This window comes from Dermacentor andersoni, chromosome 11, assembly GCF_023375885.2.
Source record: "Dermacentor andersoni chromosome 11, qqDerAnde1_hic_scaffold, whole genome shotgun sequence".
In the NCBI taxonomy this organism is placed as follows: Eukaryota; Metazoa; Arthropoda; class Arachnida; order Ixodida; family Ixodidae; genus Dermacentor; species Dermacentor andersoni.
Genome location: NC_092824.1, coordinates 72,007,558 through 72,029,549, shown reverse-complemented (window position 1 = coordinate 72,029,549; position 21,992 = coordinate 72,007,558). Strand labels below are relative to the sequence as shown.

The 21,992-nt window shown below is 47.7% G+C and overlaps 1 protein-coding gene across 2 annotated transcripts in view; it reads right to left on the bottom strand.

The window, feature by feature from the left end:
* The window catches only part of LOC126518038 (tetratricopeptide repeat protein 39B-like), a 176,191-nt gene that overhangs the window by 19,141 nt on the left and 135,058 nt on the right, over window positions 1-21,992 (bottom strand). For both annotated transcript variants that reach the window (XM_055064122.2, XM_050167890.3), the window contains 3 exons: window positions 4,994-5,028; window positions 1,080-1,199; window positions 278-353 (listed from right to left, as the gene is read on the bottom strand). In XM_055064122.2, the coding sequence (XP_054920097.1) occupies window positions 278-353; window positions 1,080-1,199; window positions 4,994-5,028 (231 nt within the window). The remainder of the gene's footprint in view (window positions 1-277; window positions 354-1,079; window positions 1,200-4,993; window positions 5,029-21,992) is intronic.

Genomic DNA, 21,992 nt, shown 5'->3' with positions numbered 1-21,992 from the left:
ATAATAATAATAATAATAATAATAGAGTCCACAACATGATAACGGCCCCGGAACTCCACTCAATCCATCTTTACAGAAGAACCTCGCTATAGTACTTTTCACGCCGATACTTTTACCCACTTATTATTATGTCCCGGGTGCCGCGACACTATAGCAAGTTCACCATTTTCGCGTAATCCGCTTCCCGGTTACTGCGTCCTGTTCCAATGGCCCCACAAAAAAAAAAGAAAAAAGAGATTACACTGCGTTACGCGAGCGGCGGAGGAGAGAATCGTACCATGTCTATGGTGAGCACAGCCTGCATGAACATGATGGTGGACTGCCCCAGTGCATGGTACATGCTTTCGTGGGCCCTGCGCACAACAAAGAATAGCGATATTGCAACGCTTACATCCAGCATCGTTCGAGCAAAGCAATAATTTACTGCGGTAATAAATGTGAAACAAACACAAAGAAGAAAACTGACATTTAAAATTTTTATAAAAGAAAATTTATTTCAGCCGAAACTACAAAGATTATTTTGCTTAAATTTTTCCTCCTGTTCAAGAAAACTGAGCTTTTTTTTGTCTTTTCTTTTTAACATAGACTATCGCTAGATAAAGTAAACATCTTGTCAACACGCGATATGAACAGCGCATATACATAGAATGAGTCAAATGCGTTTCGCTGAAAGCCACAAGCAGCTAAGAAATCTCACGAAGTGAAGGTTTGGCGTCTAGCTGATCGCAGCATAGGCCTGCAAAGAATTCTATTCGCATTCGCACCGGAAACAGCTAGTCATGCTGATAGAGAACGTCGCGTCAGTGTACTCCTTTAACGGCATGACGCTAACGCTATGGTAAATAAGTGAAATACCCCCTTATTACTACTCATTACCGGGCTAGCTGGTTCATACTCATTACGGTGTCTTACGTTGTAGCACAAACTTTGAAGTTAAGGCCGTAGCGGGACAGCAACGGGACAGTATATACGCGTTCTTTCCTGTCCTGTTCCTCTCCTGGTGCTATACACTTCAGTTCGTTTCGCGTCCCATTACACTGCAATGAGATAAAAAACACTTTTTGTTAGAATGCACTCACTTGGGCTTCATGCGCTTGAGCGCCTCCCCGAATTGGTTGCTCAGCAGCAGGTCGAGGGCGCGAGTCGCCTCCTCGGCCGCTCGCTCCACGTTCACGGTGTCCGCAGGCCGCGTCTCGATCCTGGACACGACGGGCACGTGGGCGCCACGAAAGGCGCCGCAAGAAACGCGCGCATAAACAAACACGTGTGTGTAGGCCGTGTATTCCTTTAGCACGTATTGCAACATAGGGAGGTGACAGAGAAAGCCCTGGACTGGACGGTCGACCCTTTGCAGAGACAAGTATCCTGGGTTCACGGTGTCAACCCGGGAAGCAGCGCGTGCTCTAACGACTTTTCTAAGACCATCGGACCTGAGAAGGCGCTTACAGACACCATGCGACGAATACGCTGCGCGTGAACTCTCTCTCTCTCTCTCTCTCTCTCTCTCTTTGCGTTTGCCGCATCCTTTCTTTCAATCCCTCATCCCATTTCCCCAGCGCAGGGTAGGCAACCGGACGTCCCATCTGGTTAACCTTCCTGGCTTTCTGTTTTCTCCTTCTCCCTACCAATTGTGGCAGTTAATGCTCTCAGCCGCTTATGAGACTAACAAGTCAAGGCAGAAGCAACCGAAAATTGGGAAGGGGTGGGAAGCCGGCAACTGATATCCGACCTGGGCGCGCTCTCGAGATAAATTCTATTGGCTGTTGTTTAAGAACGAAAACCCAATTTCTGGCCCAACATGACCTTCGCAATTTCGTCAACAAATTTTAACCCCGCCAACCTGAAAGCTTGTGACGCATAGCAGAATACGATTGTTTGACCTGTGATTAGCAAATCCAAACTCGGCCGGAGGAGCGGGAGGACCTTGACTTGTGCGTTCCGGTGAACGCCACAACATCTCGACGCCCTTGGTAAGATTGCACCACGTCAGGCTCGTCGATTACGTGGCGTTAGCTGAGCAACGACGCAGGCGGGCCACAAATAATATCAATCCCGGAATATCAACTTGACGTTGCTGCATTGCGGATTTGAATACGGCCAGTGTTCAGCGCATATCCGCTAAGTAGGAATGATGAGACTTTGGAGATATATCTGCAAATACTTGCTCCGAAACGCATTTGGCGTTTTTGGCATCATTTTCGCGGAAAGCCTTTCTTAGGCACTGCGGGCCGAAACCGAGTAAACACCGTGGAGTGTGCTGTTATTATCTCGATTTTGACCACCATCTGAACCTAAGCACTTTACCCACTTTTAACGAGAGAAGAGTAAAAGAACAAAACGAAGAACATGCTGGCCGCCACAACTCCAGTTGGACGCTGAGTAATGCAGATCATTGTTGTTTGGTACTAGATAGGCATGGCCGTGGTGATTTTCTGAAGCCAAACGAATATGGCGCAGGTTGTGAAGATGAAATGTTTACATTACATCGCATGTTTAGGGATGACGATTATGTACAACTTTACACAGTTGTATAGTATGTACAATTATGCAACGCGCATCGCTTGACATACGTAATTACTCAATGCGCATCGGTTCACTAATTGAGGTTTCGACCGTGCCTTCACCGGTGACATCATGGGTCGCTTCACTGGTGGATTCGTCGCTTATTAGGGCGTAACAAGCCCAATGTGCGTCACTGCTGCCGTCAATTATGCGCACTTGTGGGAAAACCCAGGTTCGCTATGCCTAGTATACGAGAACGGATATGTCAAGCGATGAGTGATTGCGCATTGCTTCGTCAGCGATCCGCCTGAAGATCACATTGAGCACTATCTGGGCGTTTGATAACAGCCGCGCGCTGCAAATGTAGTCCCGGGTCGCCGTTTGAGACGCTGCCCTGCCTTCGGGATTGGCCTCACGAAAACAGTCAGACGCCTGGTAGCGAAAACCGGTCAATATTCGGCAAGAATGCGGCGCATTAAAAGAGAAAGAGAGAGAGAAAGCTGTACGCCGATGTTTTATTTGCCTTGAATCTTCCCAACTTAGGTCAGCATGGCATGAACTAAAAAGGGGTACTTAGATTCGAATAAATACGGTATTTTCGTGTCACACCTTGGGGATTAGTATCTCAAAAAGTTGTGGTGCATGGCTTCATAATTGCAGCTGACATGCCTTGGTTACTGACCGGCTTCGCTTCCGCAACTGCAACATGGATCCGCAAGTAATTAATGTGGAAATAATATTACCGTTAATGAACTCACTGACGACTATAGCGCCCACGTTTTGATGTCCGTCTCGGCTGCGCATCTTTCCCAACGAACACTTATAATCCTGGCCAGCAATAAAGTCATATACTACTACAGGAGTATGTCGCTGAAATATACATTACATGAGTACGTCGCTGAAACATATGGCGTAATACAAGCTGTCGCCTGTAAACTGGGCGAGGGCTCGCGCACGTATGCAACACTCCTTTCAGCGGCGACCACCGCTGCATTCTTAGCTTGTTACTACAGCTGGGTTCGGTGGTTCAGAGTATACAGTGAGCAGCATTACAATTTAGTGAAGTTTGCTTCGAATAGACTTATTTGATGAATATGTCGCATACCCGCCACGGTAGCCAAGCGGCTATGGCGCTGAGCTGCTGAGTTCGAGGTCGAGGGTTCCACCTGCAGCTTCGGCGGTCGCATTCCGACGGGGGACGAATAAAAAAAGAAAGCACTCGCGTACCGTGTTGTGGGTGTACGTTAAAGAACCCGGGTGGCTAAACTCCAGGCTAAAGCACTCCTTGTTCACCCAATATTCAGCAATTTTAGTCATATGACCCCTTTGTTTCGTTTGAATAATCTACTGTACAAATGGATTAAGTGGAGATCCGGGATCGTTATATCGTTATGGACTTGATTAGACCTATTATTATTATTATTATTATTATTATTATTATTATTATTATTATCTTATGCTATTAGTCATAGCATAAGAAGCCAACAAATAATGACACCAAGGACAGCATAGGGGAAATTATCTGTAGTCATTAACTGAATTAATGAAATTATAAATAAATAAAAATGAAAGTGGATGAAAAAGCAACTGGCCGCAGGTGGTATAACGAACCCACCGGTTAACGCGGCGCCGTTTTCCCATCCACTTTCTGGGGTATTTATGTTTTATCCATCCGCGGTGGTTGCTCAGTGACTATATGGTGTTAGGCTGCTGAGCACGAGGTCGCGGGATCGGATCCCGGCCACGGCGGCCGCATTTCGATGGGGGCGAAATGCGAAAACACCCGTGTACTTAGATTCAGGTGCACGTTAAAGAACCCCAGGCGGTCGAAATTTCCGGAGTCCTCCACAACGGCGTGCCTCATAATCAGAAAGTGGTTTTGGCACGTAAAACCCCATAATTTAATTTAATTATATTTTATCTACTACATCTGCGATGGCGCTGGCTATCACTTGAACCAAATTCTAAAGGCAACGGGAAGTTCCCGCTTAGCGGATTGACAACTGCCTCATTAACCGGATTCGATAACGATTTAACCGATTCGATGGCAAATTCAAGAGACATTCAGGGGGCACCAGAAACAGGGCGGGCAGTAGGGGCAAGCGGGCGCCTCCATGCATTCCATTGCACAAAGGGACCTGCCCTCGCCCCCCCCCCCCCCCCCAGCCCCCGAATCTCTGAGGGCTGACCCACCTCTAATATAGTCAATTAAGCCTTAAGTTCATAGAAACAAAATCAATTAAAAAAAAAAAAAAGCTTGTGTACGTGAAATGAGCCCCCGCTCCTGCCCCCGCACTGAAATATACGTCCTGAGCATCTGAAGACTCGGGGGCTTTGGTCGGAGAAAACGCCTAAAAAATTGTAGTTAAATCGATCACTGTGGTGGCAAACAGTGAAGGGGAGAGCGTGCAAAGTCAACGAGAAGAATGCTGCCCCGAAATAACTTATGGAAAATAACCATAGCGATATCAGGAAAAGCGCCGTGTCTTACCTTGGACTGGACACGTCAAGTGCATCCTCGAACACCTGCACAAAAAACAAAAAGACATAGGTTAAGCTACATTCTACGAAAAGCCAAACAGTCGCGCCGACAAGTGATGATACAACATGCTTCGTATACAAGAAAATCGGACACTAGCACGCCGTCATGCATATATCATGTCTGTGATGGTAATTTATTTTTATTCGTGCGACCACATTAACGGTGAACCACATTGACATTGAACCAGCGCAGCCACTCCAGGAGTGGGAATGGCCCAACTCTCGCCAGATTCCAGGAGTTAAACGGAGTCGAATCACGGGGAGCTCCGCTCTCCGGAATCGAGTCGAAACGGAATGGAATGGATAGCCATACGCAGCCACATTTATCCAGAGCCGACACTTTGCTTGAGCGTATCAAAACATTTATTGTGGGTTTTGTGTCAAATTTCTCTTGCCTAAATCAGCATTTCGAGGTATCAACATAGAGTGTTCAATAGTACGTTAAGCGTTGTGGCTTTAAAACACCGCCCACGTTTAAACGATCCAGCATTTCACCAACCTATATATTGCGCAGTAAATGTCATCGCGCGCGCGCGTGCGTGCGTGCGTGCGTGCGTGCGTGCGTGCGTGCGTGCGTGTGTGTGTGTGTGTGTGTGTGTGTGTGTGTGTGTGTGTGTGTGTGTGTGTGTGTGTGTGTGTGTGTGTGTGTGTGTGTGTGTAAGTGCGCGCGCGCGCGTGTGTGTGTGGATGCGGGTTACCATATATATATATATATATATATATATATATATATATATATATATATATATATACAGTTCGCGACACGGGCGATATTTCGCATGTTCCAATACGAATGAGGACGAAAGAGAGAGAGACAGAGAGAAGTGGCCCTGACCAACGGAGCATTAAGAATTGATGAACGTAGCCCTTCATCTACTAGTGCCAATTTCCTGCAGATCCCGCGTGCCAAAGTTAACTGTCGCCAAAGATCGACTGCGTGTACACGACACGCCACGAAAAGTGCGCACCGCAGTGGACGCTATGGGAAGCATAAATGTCAAGTTGCGACTGCACTAGCGCCCAGCACGGAGACCGGAAATTTTCATTAGCTTTTTTTCTTTTGCGAAGGGAAAAAGCTAAGAGCATGGCATGATTACGTTTTCACCAATCATTCAAAGATAAGTGGAACGGTTCTGTCGTCAGTGCCCCAATTACACTACATGAGGTCAATATGTTTGATGACTACCCACTCTGTCCTATACTAGACACCCATTCGTCCCAGCTTCTCGGCTCTAAGCATCGTCCTCGACAGCACCTTGCCATCTTTTCATAGGCTGACCTAGTTTTCTTCTTTCTTTTTTCTTCTTTCCCTGCCACATCATTGTGCATTGCCTTGTTGACGACGTAGTTACATGCATCTTCATTACGTGGCCAAACCATGTCATATCTAATTAAGCTCTACAGAGCGACATATATAACAGCTGAACACATTGCAAGGTCGCAGGTGCGCTTCCCGACCGCATTCCTACAGGGGTGGGACGCAAAAGCGCAAGTACGCTGACATGTTAATACATTTCAGGGAGCCCCAAGCGGACGAACATACAAGCCTCGTATAGCCCAGAGTAGCGCCATACCTTATCAACCAAACCGACCACAGCAATCAGATTCGCCTGCACCGCAGTGTAAGATACTACTTTGTACACCGTGGCTGGGCACTACCTAAGCTATTCAAGAGGTTCTGTAACTCGATTTTTGTTTCCTCAGTGCAGGATGGCGTCGCCTGCACGTCACCAGTCGTTTCAGCCAGTGCAGACTTCGCGCAAAAACGGGCTCAGCGCATTTCCTTCAATTGCACACATGCACGGCTCATGTACGAGATGCCGGATCGGCTGCGCAAGAACACGGAGCTGGCACTTTAGGAACTGCAGGCAACTAGTTCGCGAAGTGCATACGGTGAGCCTAATAAACTTCGTATCCCGCCATTCCACGCGAACCATGCCTGCGATGTAGTACCGGACAGCGATCGCGTAATACATATATTGTTGAATATCCAGATGCTACAGGCGCGATATTCAAGTCACATTTACGGTCAGCCGTCGAGCATTTCGCAGCGTATACTTTTACAGCCGCTCCTCAAGAGCAGACGACGCGGTGGTGGGATTGCGCTCCGCGGAGTTGTGCATTGATCGCGTCGGTACCGCCGCCCTGCTGTCTTGGCTGTCGAGGACGTTGGCTTGCACAAAGCCGCACGGTTTTAGCGACACCACGCAGGGCTGTAGGGAATGTTCGCGAACTCGATCGAACAGAGAGGCTGTCCCTCCGTTCGCTCCAACACACCATTCTTTGTCCTCATGCACTTATCCCAAACTATCGCGGCGCCCCTTTTCGCAAGCTATTTCGCTTCCAACGCATGAACGTTTCTACTGGCGCACGGTGAAGGTTATCAGCATTAAGTGTGGCATTTTAAGTACACGAAATTAAGTGCGCCATTAGGTGGCCAAGGTCTTGAGCACGTCAGAGCGATCATTTTCAGAGCGGTGTTGGCCACAGGTCCATATTTTATGTTGTTCGCGCACCACGATAATGGTAAGACTTCACGTCCCCCGTGGACAGAAAGAAAAAGAAAGCATTTTCGATCACATTCATCGAAAAATAGAATTATGCTCGTAAGCCGGACAACCTACGAGTGTGTTTTGTCCGACTATACGGAAGATGAAGTTGACGATCTCGACACCATATCCGAAAGAGCCAAACCCGAAGTCTGGATGGAAAAGAGCCTGTCGCACCAAAAAAATATGTTTGCCTGAATTAAGCGAATCTTCCGACTGGCCAGGAACGCGCGCTAAGTCAATGCGCTGCCGTATGCGAGCAACTAAATGGAACGCGAATTCGGATTTCGTAAGCCAACACGAGTCGTGCCGACAACAGCATTGAGTGCCGAATTAATGGCACTAAGGAGCGCGTAGCGAGGCCCAATTACCACCGAGTACAAATGACTTAAGGGCCATTAAGTCACGCTGAACGATTCAAGTGATAACCTTTTCACGCCGAACAACACAACGGCTCGTGTGACACGACCTTGAGCTATGTACCACGCCAGAGACACAGCTACTGAAGCCGACCTCTCCACCTTTCTTTCATTAACGATCTCTCTCTCTCTCTCTCTCTCGACTGCATGCAGTAAGCACGTCATCTCTGTCATTCATGAATTGTTCATTCAAGCCGCCAGCAAGGTCCGCGAATCAGGTATACGCGGTTGAGTAGCCGGCGAGCCCCGTTAATTTCCAAAGCAACAAGCCGAAAGTGTTCGACCAGCTTCTGTCCTCGCGGCAGTATACTTTCGTTGGATCGATCGCTCGCTGGCATCTCGTGCGCGCGCCAATTCTCGGACACCCGCTCTTATCGCGTCTCCGCCAAACGCACCCCCAGCAGCTCAACCCTCCCCCCCCTCCCCCAATGTCCCGCCTTCTTGAACCGCCCAGCTAATAAGTGAGCAAAGCCGAGCGAACCGGACAAAACCGGTGGATACATAACTGCCGACTCTGACATTGCTCCCGCGGCAAGGGCGATCTATGGAGCTTTGTCTTCTTTGTTTTTTTTTTCTCTGTACACACTCAAGTTCGGCTGGATAAGCGATAAGAAATACAAAAGGTAACACGATCGAGAGGAGGAGAAAGGGCTAAAAGTGAGCGGAATAAAAGCGTGTGCCTGAGTGGCTGGCTAACAAGAGACTCAACGCGGCCATGGTCTCAAAGACATACAAAAGGTTTGGCTGTGGCTACTACTCCGAAGGGGGCAGATTTTGTCCGCTTCTGGCAAAGACGGCCGAAAGAAACCTGACGAGGGAAAGATTGACCTCCCAATCTTTCTCGCTTCAAGTCAAATGAAAAAAAAAAGAGTTATGCAGATTCGATGCACGGGGGGGGGGGGGGGGGGGGATCTACGTGAAGCGAAGTTTTAGTGGAGCATTTAATCAAGCGTTACTTGCGACTTATTGCGATGCGTAAAAAAATGTTTAACGTCGGCGCAGCGATGTATGATGTTTGTCGAGGGACGAAGAAGGACGAAAGGTGTACGCACAGAGGAGTAACACATTTGAGGCACCTACAATCCTTGTGACACCGCGGCACATAACCAGGGGTGCACGAATATTTCGAAACTTTGGAATAACGAACCGAACAGTGTTCCACTCGATTCGGTTTTCGAATCGAATATAGTCACTATTCGTAAATGCGGGTATTTTTCTAATACTTCTGGAACATTTCGAAACGTCAAATGCGCCTAAATAAAGACAAAATCGAAGCAAATTACGGCAAATGTTCACCCCCACGGGCGTGGTACGGACATAAAACACGATAACTTACACAGTGGAGCAGGCGAGATCAGTTAGGTATAGCCACACTTGACAGACTGTAAAGCGATCATTCGCAATCTCTGAAGAGCCCCATGCATGCAACGAAACTACTTGTTCGCTCCTAATGCTTCATTTGTGCTTTTAATAAACAACGCTTCGTAACGTATATACGTAATGACAGAAACTTGGGAACTTTAAGAATACTGGGATGTGAACATCGTGTTATACGTATTGCGATAACAGCTATTCATTGTTCGAAAATTATCCGAAAGGTCCTTGATATTCGATTTCGGTCGCTTCTAGCATTATTCGATTCGCATTGGATTCGGTCTCAAAAAATCACTGTTCGCGCACCCCTACACATTCTGGAGGAGCGGCCAAAAATGGGCCGATACACCAGTATAGCATATACTCAGGGGAATACTCCCAGTGGCACATAAGAACGCTTAGTCTACATCACGGTGGTCTACATATAGGACAAATTAAGAAAATCGATGAAGCCATTCTATACGACGCGCTATTCCATTAAAAGGTCTCAGTGAGTTAGAGATACTAATCAGCCTACATTACATGCAAGTTTTGCGACGTTATTTATTGTTTTACTGCGCACGGGCGCTATTTTGTCGTTCAGAATTCAGCACTATATAAGCCGGTTTAGTCGGCGAGACAGCGCCGAAGGACGCGAAACAACCCGGGATAGTAGGCAAAGAAAAGTTAGCTTTAAAACGAAATAAAAAGAAACTTCAATGGAAGTTAGACAAAGGCTTTTATTCAATAAGAGCTCTCCCTCACTCTCCCTCTCTCTACTATACTCAGCACGAAAGAACAGAAATGGGAAAAGCGCGCTAAATAGCTTAGGCTACATGGCAGCACGGCGCTTTGCGCTTGACAAACGACGGTCCATAAATTAACGCACACTGTAAGCAAGGGCACCGCATTTGGGACACTCGCCACCGCCGTACAAGAAGAGGCGGATGGCAAACGAGAATAAAGCCCTGAAAGCAACGTCCAATGAAAACACGATGCAACAGTAAATTCCCCCCCGCCACGCACACACACACACACGACCCCATTAAAGAAAAAAAAAACACGTCCAAGGATTCCTTCGAAAGTACGCTGGTTTGGGCAGTCCGGACGACACAAGAATTATTCTGGAAGGACGCCCATTGAATTAAAAAGCTGCGGCAGAATGAAAACTGGGCGCTTTAGGGAACCGTCCACACTCCCCCGTTCTCTGAAAAGCCTTCCCGTAAAAGAGGGCATTCAGAGGAGACGCGTACGAGAAAGTGCCAAAAGCGCACGGACAACTTCTTGAAGGGGAAGGGGGGTGACATCCGCGAAGGAGTTGATTAAAGGCTAGCAGTTGATTACGACAGCTACGAAACCTCGTCTTTCCCTGAAGGACTGAGCGACTGACTCGGTTATTTAGAAACTTCCCGCCAGAAGACGCACCAGCATGAAATAGCAGTAGTAGTAATAATGGGTTGTTTATTTAATAAATAAGTGTATGAATAAGTAAAAAATTATTTAATTGATAAAAAGGAAGGAAATTAAATTACTGCTCACCGCACTGCAACTATCTAACGCAGTCTACTGACAGTCGAACGGCGGTCAGCAGTTGGGGGAAGAAGGGGAGGGGTGGAGGAGTAAAAGAACAGCATGAGAGAGAGGATAATGGAGAGAAGAGAGTAAAGAACAACTATCTAACATATTTAGAACAGAGGGAATAGGTAAAAGTCATTCGTAACTTGCTTGTGGAGTGACTTCCAGGGGAGTTTGTGAAACGGCCTCTCTCACATCGGTAACATTAGGTCGCGTGGAGCAGCCGAGTGGCGAGGCTCGGCATAAAAATGACCCGCGTCTCCTTCATTCGAAGAGCAACGTAGTTAGAATGGTGAAGGGGCCTGTGAACGCCTGTTTTGCTGATTTGTTGCCCTACGCAGCGGAAATGGTAATCTGGCTGAAAGCACACAGAAGGAAAGAGAGAAGTATGGGCGCCGGCGTGTGGTGACAATTTGCTACGTAAAAAGCACATCGGTATCTAAAAGGGACGTTAAATAGAAACACTATTTAGCGCCCTTTAAGAAGAACGATATGTTCTTTTTTTTTATGTAGCAGACTGCTTGCACATACTAGACGTTTTATGCCACAAGGCAAGCTTTTTGGGGGGAAAAGGAGACTAGATCGGTTTACACTGATGGAACGGGGTTGATTATAAGAAGTGAAAATGAAGGTGAAAAATTCCAACTTTTGCATTACGCACATGAACTCCTGCACCGTGCCGTCTGCCTGATGTCACGTTATGTTTTCGTATATGGGACGCGTTGTGGCTCCAGTAAAAGTCATCGAAACAGGCTAAGTTCTTTTTTGGTTTTTGCTCTTTCCGAATACAATGTAAATCCGTCTATACCGATAGAAAAAAATTATATATATATATATATATATATATATATTGTATAAGCGTAACTTACTAATAAAGCTAAGCTTACTTATTTATTTATTTATTGAACATACCTTACAGGCCCCTTGACAGGGCATTGAGTAAGGGGGGTAATAAAAAAAGTACAAAGTAACTTGTCGGTGTACAACGTACGGCTCAAATTTGCAGTTTAACATAAAGGAGAGGAATCGATGATAATGTGGTATGGCGGCAAGTGCAAGGTTGGGCGGGAAAAAGGATAACACGAAGAGAGAAAAAATAATAATAATATTGGCTGGCATTATACATATGGCAAAACTGGATACCAGAACTATAAAGTATACCGATTACAATGACAACAGTAACAAGAAAAGAAACTAAAACCCAAGACAGGCGGAATCTAAGCGCATGAACAGTCGACAGGGTTTAAGATACGCATAATGGTAGGGCATGATAAAAACTCAGGAACTAATGGTGTGCACAGTAAAAACATTTATCAGTATAAGGAATGCAGTCGGGCACAAAGTGGGATACTGAAAAAAAAAAGAAAAAAAAAACACGTGCAGGGATACTGTAGGGTATCTCTACAGTGTCCACTTGAAAACACAGCAGGACATTTAATGCCCCCTGTGGAAATGCCTGTCGAGATCGGGAGTCTATAAGAGCAACTAGACTTTGTATGTGCTACGCGACGCTTCAGCTTAGCACTCCGGGATCAATCAGCATTTCCAAGAAACATTCCGGAAGAAAGCGACATCAGGTAGCGGCACTGAAGTGAGCGATCCGGTCAGTGACCCCTACAGAACGGGCACTACGAGGCAAATGTAACGAACGTCCTGTCATTTTAAGGGCAGCTGCAAGCTGGATCAGACCATCACGTATTAAACAGCGAGAGCGGGGTTCCGAAGCGCCAACGAAGATAATTGCCTCCCTACTGCGACCTTTTATTCGAGGCCTTAACGAGACCCTAATAACAACGGCACGCCAGCTGCGTAGTAAGTGTGCAGTAATATCCACGCTCCAGTGCGCGCCATCCCCGCTCAGCAGCTGCGCAAACAGACTCCTCCTCTCCTCAGCCCAGACACCGGTATACTGTAGCCTCTGTGATCTCGGCGCGCTCCGATCTCGAAGGTCACGCGGCCGCTGCACACACAAGCCAGAGGTATATGGCCTGCTCCCTGGTCGATCGGTACATACAGGACTGCGGTGCTGAAGCCCGTTAGACGGTGGTGGTATCGATCGAGGCTAGATTAATATCTTCGTGCCCGTGCGGCCTGTTACACAAGACTCGTCCCACAAAAAAAAGGTTAGGCGCCACATTGCGCCAGCGTTCCTGGCGTCCTCGGGGAACAGTATTGCGCGGCTGACGCCAAGATAACACTGACTGATAACTGACACCAAGATTACACTTGGTGGGCGTCACGCAAAGGAAAAACAAACTGTAGTTTGGGCAGGACTGATGGGGTAGCTGCTATGGCATTGCGTATGGACAGCATAGTTCCCAGCGTGTGCTCAGCATTACGCCATACACACACACTGTCATGGAGACGTCACGACGACTTTAAAAAAAAGATTAAATTATGGCGTTTTACGTGCCAAAACCACTTTCTGATTATGATGGCACGCCGTAGTGAGGGACTCCGGAAATTTTGACCACCTGGGGTTCTTTAACGCGCACCTAAATCTAAGCACACGGGTGTTTTCGCCCCCATCGAAATGCGGCCGCCGTGGCCGGGACTCGATCCCGCGACCTTGTGCTCAGCAGCCCAACACCATAGCCACTGAGCAACCACGGCGGGTACGACGACTTTCTCGTCTCGTGTCATTGACATTTTGCGCGCTTCGGTGTGACGACCTTTTATTTAGTAATTAATTTATTTATTTTCGTCTCATTTTCACGTCCTGACAACTGTTCCGCGCGCTCGTGACTTTTCATGCGGTTTGCGTGAACGGAACTACATTTCAAGCATGGCTACATAGACTGCAGCATGCTTGTCACAAACCAACGTTACTAGATTATTTGGTCACAAACGGTGCGCCGACTCGTCATTACATTTGAAATTTTGTGTCAAGCTTTCAGTGTGCAGTATGAGATTTCTTTTCACTGTGACAGATGGGCGAAATGTTCCGATCACATTTACTTCTGTCTATATTGTTCTCTCGCTTAGTGTCATTGTTTCTCTTTTTAGTTACGATTTTTAAACAGCGGCCTCTTCAGTAAGCAAACTTCCCTTACTGTCGCAGTTAATGAGCAACGACAAAGTTATGTACCATAAGCTAACACCTATAAAGGGTTGCGAGTATTTTCGGCTGTATCCGAGATCATTGCAGGAGGACTGACCCTATGAATCGCGAGAAAAAATCTCGAAACAGGCTCTTTCTTTCTCTCTTTCTTGCTTTCTTTCTTTTTCGTTCACTCTTCTGTCGCCCACACACCAAGCGACATGCGTAAGGAGTCGAACACACGACCTCACAATCCACACACTGGTCGCTCGCACGGCAGTGTAATGACGACTGTGGTCACGTGTATAGAGTGACAAAGAGCCGAGAGCACAGAGAATCAGTTTTGTGGCGGTGGTTGAAGCGTAAGGCGGCGCGTGATGACGACGAAATGTTTGCAAAGTCTTTCTGATAGTTCCCGGCGCACGGAGCACTAAAGCCACGACGCCCGCGACCCATCGCGTACCTCAACTGTGCTTCAAGTGCACAAGCCCAGTAAATACCCAGATATTGTATTTGAAACGTGGACGAGAGTACGTGCGTAGAAAAAAGTATACTTTGCTTTCAACATGTCCGAGAACTAAAAATAAAAAAGAAAGTGTTTAGAAAAATCGTATCCAGCGGGAAGCAAAAGGGGGAAAACATTTTTCCACGTGAAATTTTCAGTTTGTTCCTTTTCTCTTCTTTTTTTTTTTTTTTTTTTCGGAAGCGTGTTCGCGTTATACAGCGGGCGCACGCGCGCACTAAAAAACTTGGCGCGCCTTCGTTTACAGGACCTCGTGACACGCTGAGCGACATCCAAGCACTTCTCGCTTCCGCAAGACAACGACCGTTTTCGTGAGCCACGGTCGCGTATAGAGATGCGCACGAACTTGCCTTCAAACAGGCGTGCTCTCTCCCTCCTCCGTGTCTCTTTCGTTGTCCACGTGGCCCGTGCAGCAACACTTTCTCAAGAAACGGCGCGAAGCCGCGGAATAACCGCCCCCACACAGTGTACGTACTTACACGTACATGTACGCCCTTCCGCGTCGTGCGAATAGGGTTAAAAGTGCGCGCAGGGAGCCGGGACGCGCGAACGTGACCGCACGGCTTGGGCATATGCGTGTATGTATGTATGCGTGCATGTACGCACGGTCTTGCGTTGTCCTTGCAACAAGCGCTGCAAGCTTGCCACAGCGAGCTAGGCCTAGGTCGTTAAAAGGTCGCGCACCAGGCGAGTGCGAGGAAAGAACAAAAGTACAGGAAAGAGAGAAAAAAAAATGAAGAAAGAAAAGATGCGCGGGTGCGGTCAGTGTTTCTGGCGTGGCGGCGAGCCGCCGTGCGGTGTCTGTCCGATTAGTCTCGCGTTTCTCGTCGTTCCGTGGGTCTTCGCGGCCGAGATACTACGTCTCCCTTTGCGTTGTATACGCATACAGAGGTTAAGGGTTCGTTAGCCTCTCTCTGTCGCTACAAGCGGCGGAGCAGAGATGCGAGCGGTTGGCCTGGCCCGAAACACGAAACAGTGGAGTTTATATCACCTGATAAAAAAAAGGGGGGGAAAAAAGATGATTAGATACCCGAGGAGGCCAGAATTACTACGGAGCTCCACGTCCGATAGCGAAGAGCTGCGAGGGCGGCTAAAAGTTAGAAGAAAATATAACGCATCGTAATGGAACCGTTTCAAGGAGGCTGGTCGTTTCGGCGCATCATGCATGCGGGTATTTCATAGAGGTATTTCGCAGCTGTGGTTTCGCAAATGTTCGCAACTGTGGTTCGCGACGAAGAAAGTAATGACTGCGCTTATTTAACAAAAAAGTTCCCGAGTTGCCAAAATGCGTACTTTACTTAAATACAGAACACTGCTTGCGCTGGCAATTTGATTATTGCGTATAAAACTAAGCCTGTCTGCGCTTGTTTCGTGTCGTTTGCTTACGTGTTTACGCGCAGCAACTGATATTCGAAAAATCGCAACCACCCCCAATCCACCACTCCGTTTGTTTGTTTGTTTGTTTGTTTCTTTGCTTGTTTGTTTGCTTTTTTCGTAAAAAATGAAGCCATCCAGTTATGTGCATGTGCGTACGGTATACATTAACACTACCGAAGTCTTAAACGCAGCCAACGACAACCACAACCTAACCACGTACGTACGGGGAGACGGTTATCGTATCGTACAGGCTAGGCGAAAGTTGCGTTCCCTGCAGCGGCCGTGACTGGTCGAATTTTGCTTTCTGCCAGCGGTCCTCAAGGGTCTCCAACTCGGTCAAGGTGCGCGCAGAGTAACGAAGAGAGACGCGTGACTATAGGCGATAAAAAAAAAAGGCGCGCGACAGAATATCGATCGCAGCACACGGGCTACGGGCGCGAAGGGGGCAAGGCCGTGACTTTGGGAGAGACTGTGCGCGTCGCCTTATCTCGTCTATATAGGGGAGCTGAAAACAGACAAAACCGTGCGACGGCAGCTCTATTGTTATCCCTTTTCTTGCTTTTCCGTTTCCAGCCTCGCTCGTTTGGAACAAAGCGCTCGGTGATTCCGTCGGCAGTGTAAGGTCACCCTTGTAGGCTAAAGTCAACCTGCCGTCGATGTCGTGAGTAGCGGCAGTTTTGCAAGTTCGCCGGAAATCAGCACTTCGCGAGGAAACCGCCTTGCTTGGAAGGCGCGTCTCTTCCTCCCGCCGTCCATTTCACGCCTGCTGAATTTCGGGAACTCGGCAGCACTTAAAACAGTCAAATCATCCAGTATATAGAAACTGGCATGAAGGACGAGATTAGATTAGATTAGGACGGAGATAGATAGATAGATAGATAGATAGATAGATAGATAGATAGATAGATAGATAGATAGATAGATAGATAGATAGATAGATAGATAGATAGATAGATAGATAGATAGATAGATAGATAGATAGATAGATAGATAGATAGATAGATAGATAGATAGATAGATAGATAGATAGATAGATAGATAGATAGATAGATAGATAGATAGATAGATAGATAGATAGATAGATAGATAGATAGATAGATAGATAGATAGATAGATAGATAGATAGATAGATAGATAGATAGATAGATAGATAGATAGATAGATAGATAGATAGATAGATAGATAGATAGATAGATAGATAGATAGATAGATAGATAGATAGATAGATAGATAGATAGATAGATAGATAGATAGATAGATAGATAGATAGATAGATAGATAGATAGATAGATAGATAGATAGATAGATAGATAGATAGATAGATAGATAGATAGATAGATAGATAGATAGATAGATAGATAGATAGATAGATAGATAGATAGATAGATAGATAGATAGATAGATAGATAGATAGATAGATAGATAGATAGATAGATAGATAGATAGATAGATAGATAGATAGATAGATAGATAGATAGATAGATAGATAGATAGATAGATAGATAGATAGATAGATAGATAGATAGATAGATAGCAAAGCGATAAAGTAAGAAGGCCAACCAGACAGGCGCACGGTTGGCTACCTTACACGTGAGAAAGGAGGTAGAAAGAAGACAATTAAAAACGAGAGAGTGAGTCAGCAACATACGCAAAAAAGATTGACCGTTTAAAAGAGCGGGGGTCTCGATGTGCAGAACAAATGTATGGCCGACGGTGAATGCGTAAAAAGGTGGCTGGGACTTGAATGAATCTCCTATAAGCTTGCAGCGAACCTGCCGGAACTTTGATAAATGACATTATTGAAACACAAGTAGTGCAGCGGACCGGCTGGTTTTTAACGCGCACCTGTTTTCATTAGGATATAACTGCTCCAGCTGCGGAACCGCGTAGATTGTGCCGTGCGGCGCTCACTGCAAGCTCGCAGCGCTTCATCACCGAATCGCGGGGAAAAAAAAAGCGCCGAGAACAGGATCGACACGGGAACCGCACCTCATTTCCATCTCCCCTTCTCTGCGAAAAATACAAGACAAAGGAAAGAGAACACATGGGAAAGGTGGGGGTAAGGGGGAGGGGGGAATCGCGGCGCAGTAAATATAGCTCGTCTACGAGCAAACGCGTCATTAGAGACGGCCGTCAAGCGAGCGTCACAGTCGCCTGGCGCGTCGCCCACCCCACGAGGCACCTCGAAGCTTGATCGGCAGCAAAGCGTAGCACGCCTCTTCGGCTCCAACGCACTGCTTCTCGACATCACGACCATCGCCACGCGCTCATCACCATTATCGGTCCAGTCTATGTTTAGTGCGTGCGGCCACACGTTCGCGGAAAAGGTGTCGCCCGTTTGATTACGCTGAGGACGCCGCGCGCCGTTCCGTTTAGAACTGATGCACAGGGGTAGATTAAGTCTTCTATCCTTCAGCGTTCCGTATACGCAAATAGGCATGGAGGAAGAAAAAAAACAATGAAGGCTGGGAGAGAGCGTCACGTGACACTTTCGAAGCCTAGCCGTAAAACATACAGAGAGGAAAGGCTCACAGTAAAGAAACAGGCCCTGACTGTGTGATAGGCAAGCAGCGACTTCTAACCGCCGAGCGCGAGGAGAACGTGCGATACAGAGTAAAGATGGCGGCGAGGGCCGACCACGACGGTGGTGTCACTAAAAGCCACCACGAACCACCAAACAGTCAATGTATCGAAAGGTATGACAGCCACGGAGGGCCGATTTCCCATGAGTCAACGCACAAACAAGGGCTCCGCAAGAGATCAGGACCGGCATCGGAGGAGGTTGCCTTGCGAGGGCCGACTTCGTGACGTCATAATTCCTCCTAGACTTTCTTATTTCCTTCGCGCAAGTGGGTCACCCACGCGTCGAAGCTATACCTAAGCTGGTCGGGAATGAAACGCTATCGACAGCTGGAAATGGGAGTACAAGAAGGTATAGCCAGATCAACGTGGGACAGCCAAGCATTGTGCTTATTGATACACCGTGTACAGAATGCGCGGTTAAGCTACGCAGAAGTACTTGAAACATAAGCCCCCGGTTTCGGAGGTCATGAAATGTAGCTCAAGGTATCACTATCACTACTAGCGGCTGGGCTACTGGGCTCATTCTTGGCTATGCTGTAAAAGGGACGCGAAACGATAGGGCTGGAAAGAGCGGCACCCGTAGCTAAGTTTATTCAAAGTAGACAGGCTCATTTAAAAAAAAAAAAATAGAAAGAAAGCGCCGCGTTCGCAACACACGTTTTCGCAACGATTTTTCGCCTTCATCTGGTCCGCTTTCGGCGCGTACGTGGGTTTGCGCCAGCTGGCACTTTCTTTTAAATAATATACAAGCGCGACCGTCTGCTCCGAATAACCTGATAGCTGCGAGCGACGCTCTTTCGTGTAGCTGCCATCATTTCATGTCGTTTCGGCTCTTTTCACGAGGCCTAACCAAGACCGCTCGTGTAATGTCTAACTACACCCCCTCCTTAGAATGCCGACCACGTTCCCTTCCTCCTCAGACGGTTACTACCAAGAGTCGTACACGTCCACGGGGAATAAATCATGTTTACCGCCACTATCGATGCATATAACTAATGTGAGAACAAATCGCTTTCGAGAAAAGTTTGATTAGGCATGCGCAATTAAGCATTAGATTATCAGTTCATTTCGAATCCACACTTTTCGGAGTCATCGCGAAAGAGGACGTGCGTTGCAGCACGGAAACTTAATGAACTGTGACAACGTGGTATAATATCATCAGGCAAAGCAAAACAAATTCTGGCCACCAGTGGTTCTTTAATATCACTAAATCAGTTCAAATGAATAAGGTATCGTTGAAGCACTCTATTTTCGTTGACTTCATGGTAATGTGCCGATTATTGGAAGAGTAAACGAATGACCAAGTTCCACTTTTTTCCCCAATTTCTTGCCCAAAACCCCAGGGGTCGTATACGTCAGTGTGACGTCACGGATTTCAAAGCGTATATATTTGCCATTTAAGCCGTTGGCGGCTGAGTAAAAGTTCTTGAAACCGCGTAAGTTCTGCATCTGGCTCTTTTAGAATACGTGTTTACCAATGAAAATTTGACTGAAACCGAGCAGGCGCCTTCAAAACCTGTGACGTCACGACGAGCTAGTTCGGGAACTTCAAAGCGGCGGCGCCACCTACCTTTCGGCCCCGCGTGTTTTCTGGCTTACGAAGTGTCTTCTCGCAGTAACAGTGGCTTTCTTTTCTTCTTTTTATATTGTGCAAGGGTAATTTACTAAGAAAGAACTAAACCTTCAATTTAGTGTCCCTTTACCACGCACCCAAGTGACGGTGTACGACGAGCGTTCTCGCATTTGCCCCGACATCGAAATGCGGCCGCTACGCGACCGGGAATCGTATATATACCCACGACCTCGCGCACAGCAGCAGCAAGGCCATAGGCCACCGGGCGACCGTGACGGGTCTTAACCCCGTCCCGCCATATACGTTCTCATCTACGACAGACGGTGACGTGGGCATGCGGTATAAGCACACCGTACGCTCTGCTCGTTCAACGTTTGCCGCATACGCACAGAGCGCATGCAACACAGTTCGCGGAGCAGGAACCCCCTACCCGAAACTGCGATCCCTCGCGCTTTGCTTTTCTCTGCGCGCCTGCGTGGATAAGTGAGCCTGCAACCGGCACCTCCGCCTTCGACGCTCGCGCTCCTGGTGCTTATCGCTTCGCACTAACAAAACAGAGCGCGCACGGAGAGGCGTCGTCGCTGCTTTATAAATAGCAGCCGCGTGATGAACGAAGAAAATAAAGTCTCGTGTTTACTATACGGGCAAAAAAGCAAACGTAAACACGGGCCATGCCAGATGGCCGCGAGGAGCGGTGTTGTTCCTAGACTCCTGCTGCTGCGAGGACAAAGAACTGCTCCTTCTCTTACTCTCTTTTCACTCCTTTCTTCTCGCCGTTCAAGAGGGTGCGTTGACTCCTTCGCGGTCATTCAGTGACTCTCACCTCCCCAGCCCAGCAAAGAGAAAGAACTGGCCTCTCCTTTGGCAGCCTTGAACGTCTTCCTTCCCGGTGACGCAGACGCGTCGCCAGAACACGCGGAGGTAGGCCAAAAGGGCCAGGCAATTGTGCTTACTGCGGGACAGCTGGCTTGACGGAGACTCGCGTCCTTTGACGGGTATATATATAAGCGTCGTAGGAGCTAGCCCTTTGGGAAAGGAAGTGACGCGGCGTTTACGCCTCCATCGAAATGTGGCCGCCGCGGCCGAAAGTCAAATCCAGGCTTCTCGTGCCAAATATGAGCAGGTACTCCGGCAGCAAATGACAATAACAGCAACAAGACCGAGCGCACGTACTCCCAGACATTCACGGCATGCCAAAGCGTCCGAGCACCACTCAACTTCAGTCACAGGACCATTGATCCCGAAGCCAAGAACTTGGCCGCTACGAACATGCGTTCGTTAATCTGTCTTTTACCTTCGCGGAATGGCTCACTACACATGTCGTTCGCGACTCTCATCAAACGAAAGGGGTAGCTGTAACGTTTGCACCTACTATAAAACTTGGTGCCGGCACATTCGAACGCCCTACTGGCCTTCGGCGAACCGATAAATTCTCGAGTGAACCTGTGCCACGCAACGCAGGCCTCAGTCGTTGCGGGTGCAAACGCGGAAAAGGTCTGGCCCGCGGTGCGTTCAAGACAACCTGCCGGCCAAGCACGCCAGCCAGTAAATACAGAAAAGAAAGAAAGAAACGGACATAAAACCCATCGCGATACAGGCCCGTCAGTCCGCACCGTGTAAGCGAACACTTAATTTACCCCTGTCACGCCACCCCTTTCGCAGACAGCCGCTCCCCCCCCTCTCCGCCCAACAACTTCCTCCTTCCATTCGGGTCCCCTGCAGGAAGCAGCACAGGAAAGGCGTCGCACGCGAAGCGAGCCGTTCGCAGAAGCTATACTGCGCCGCAAAACCACAGTGCCGTGCAGTGAAAGCCAGTAGTCGTGTCAGCAAGTCGGGAACGACAACAGACTCGGTGTCTCACAAACAGGAGATTCCTCAAACCGTGCGGCACTAGTCCTCCCGTGATTCTTCTGCTCAACCGACGTAACACATGAAAGGATTGTCGACGGACATTGTA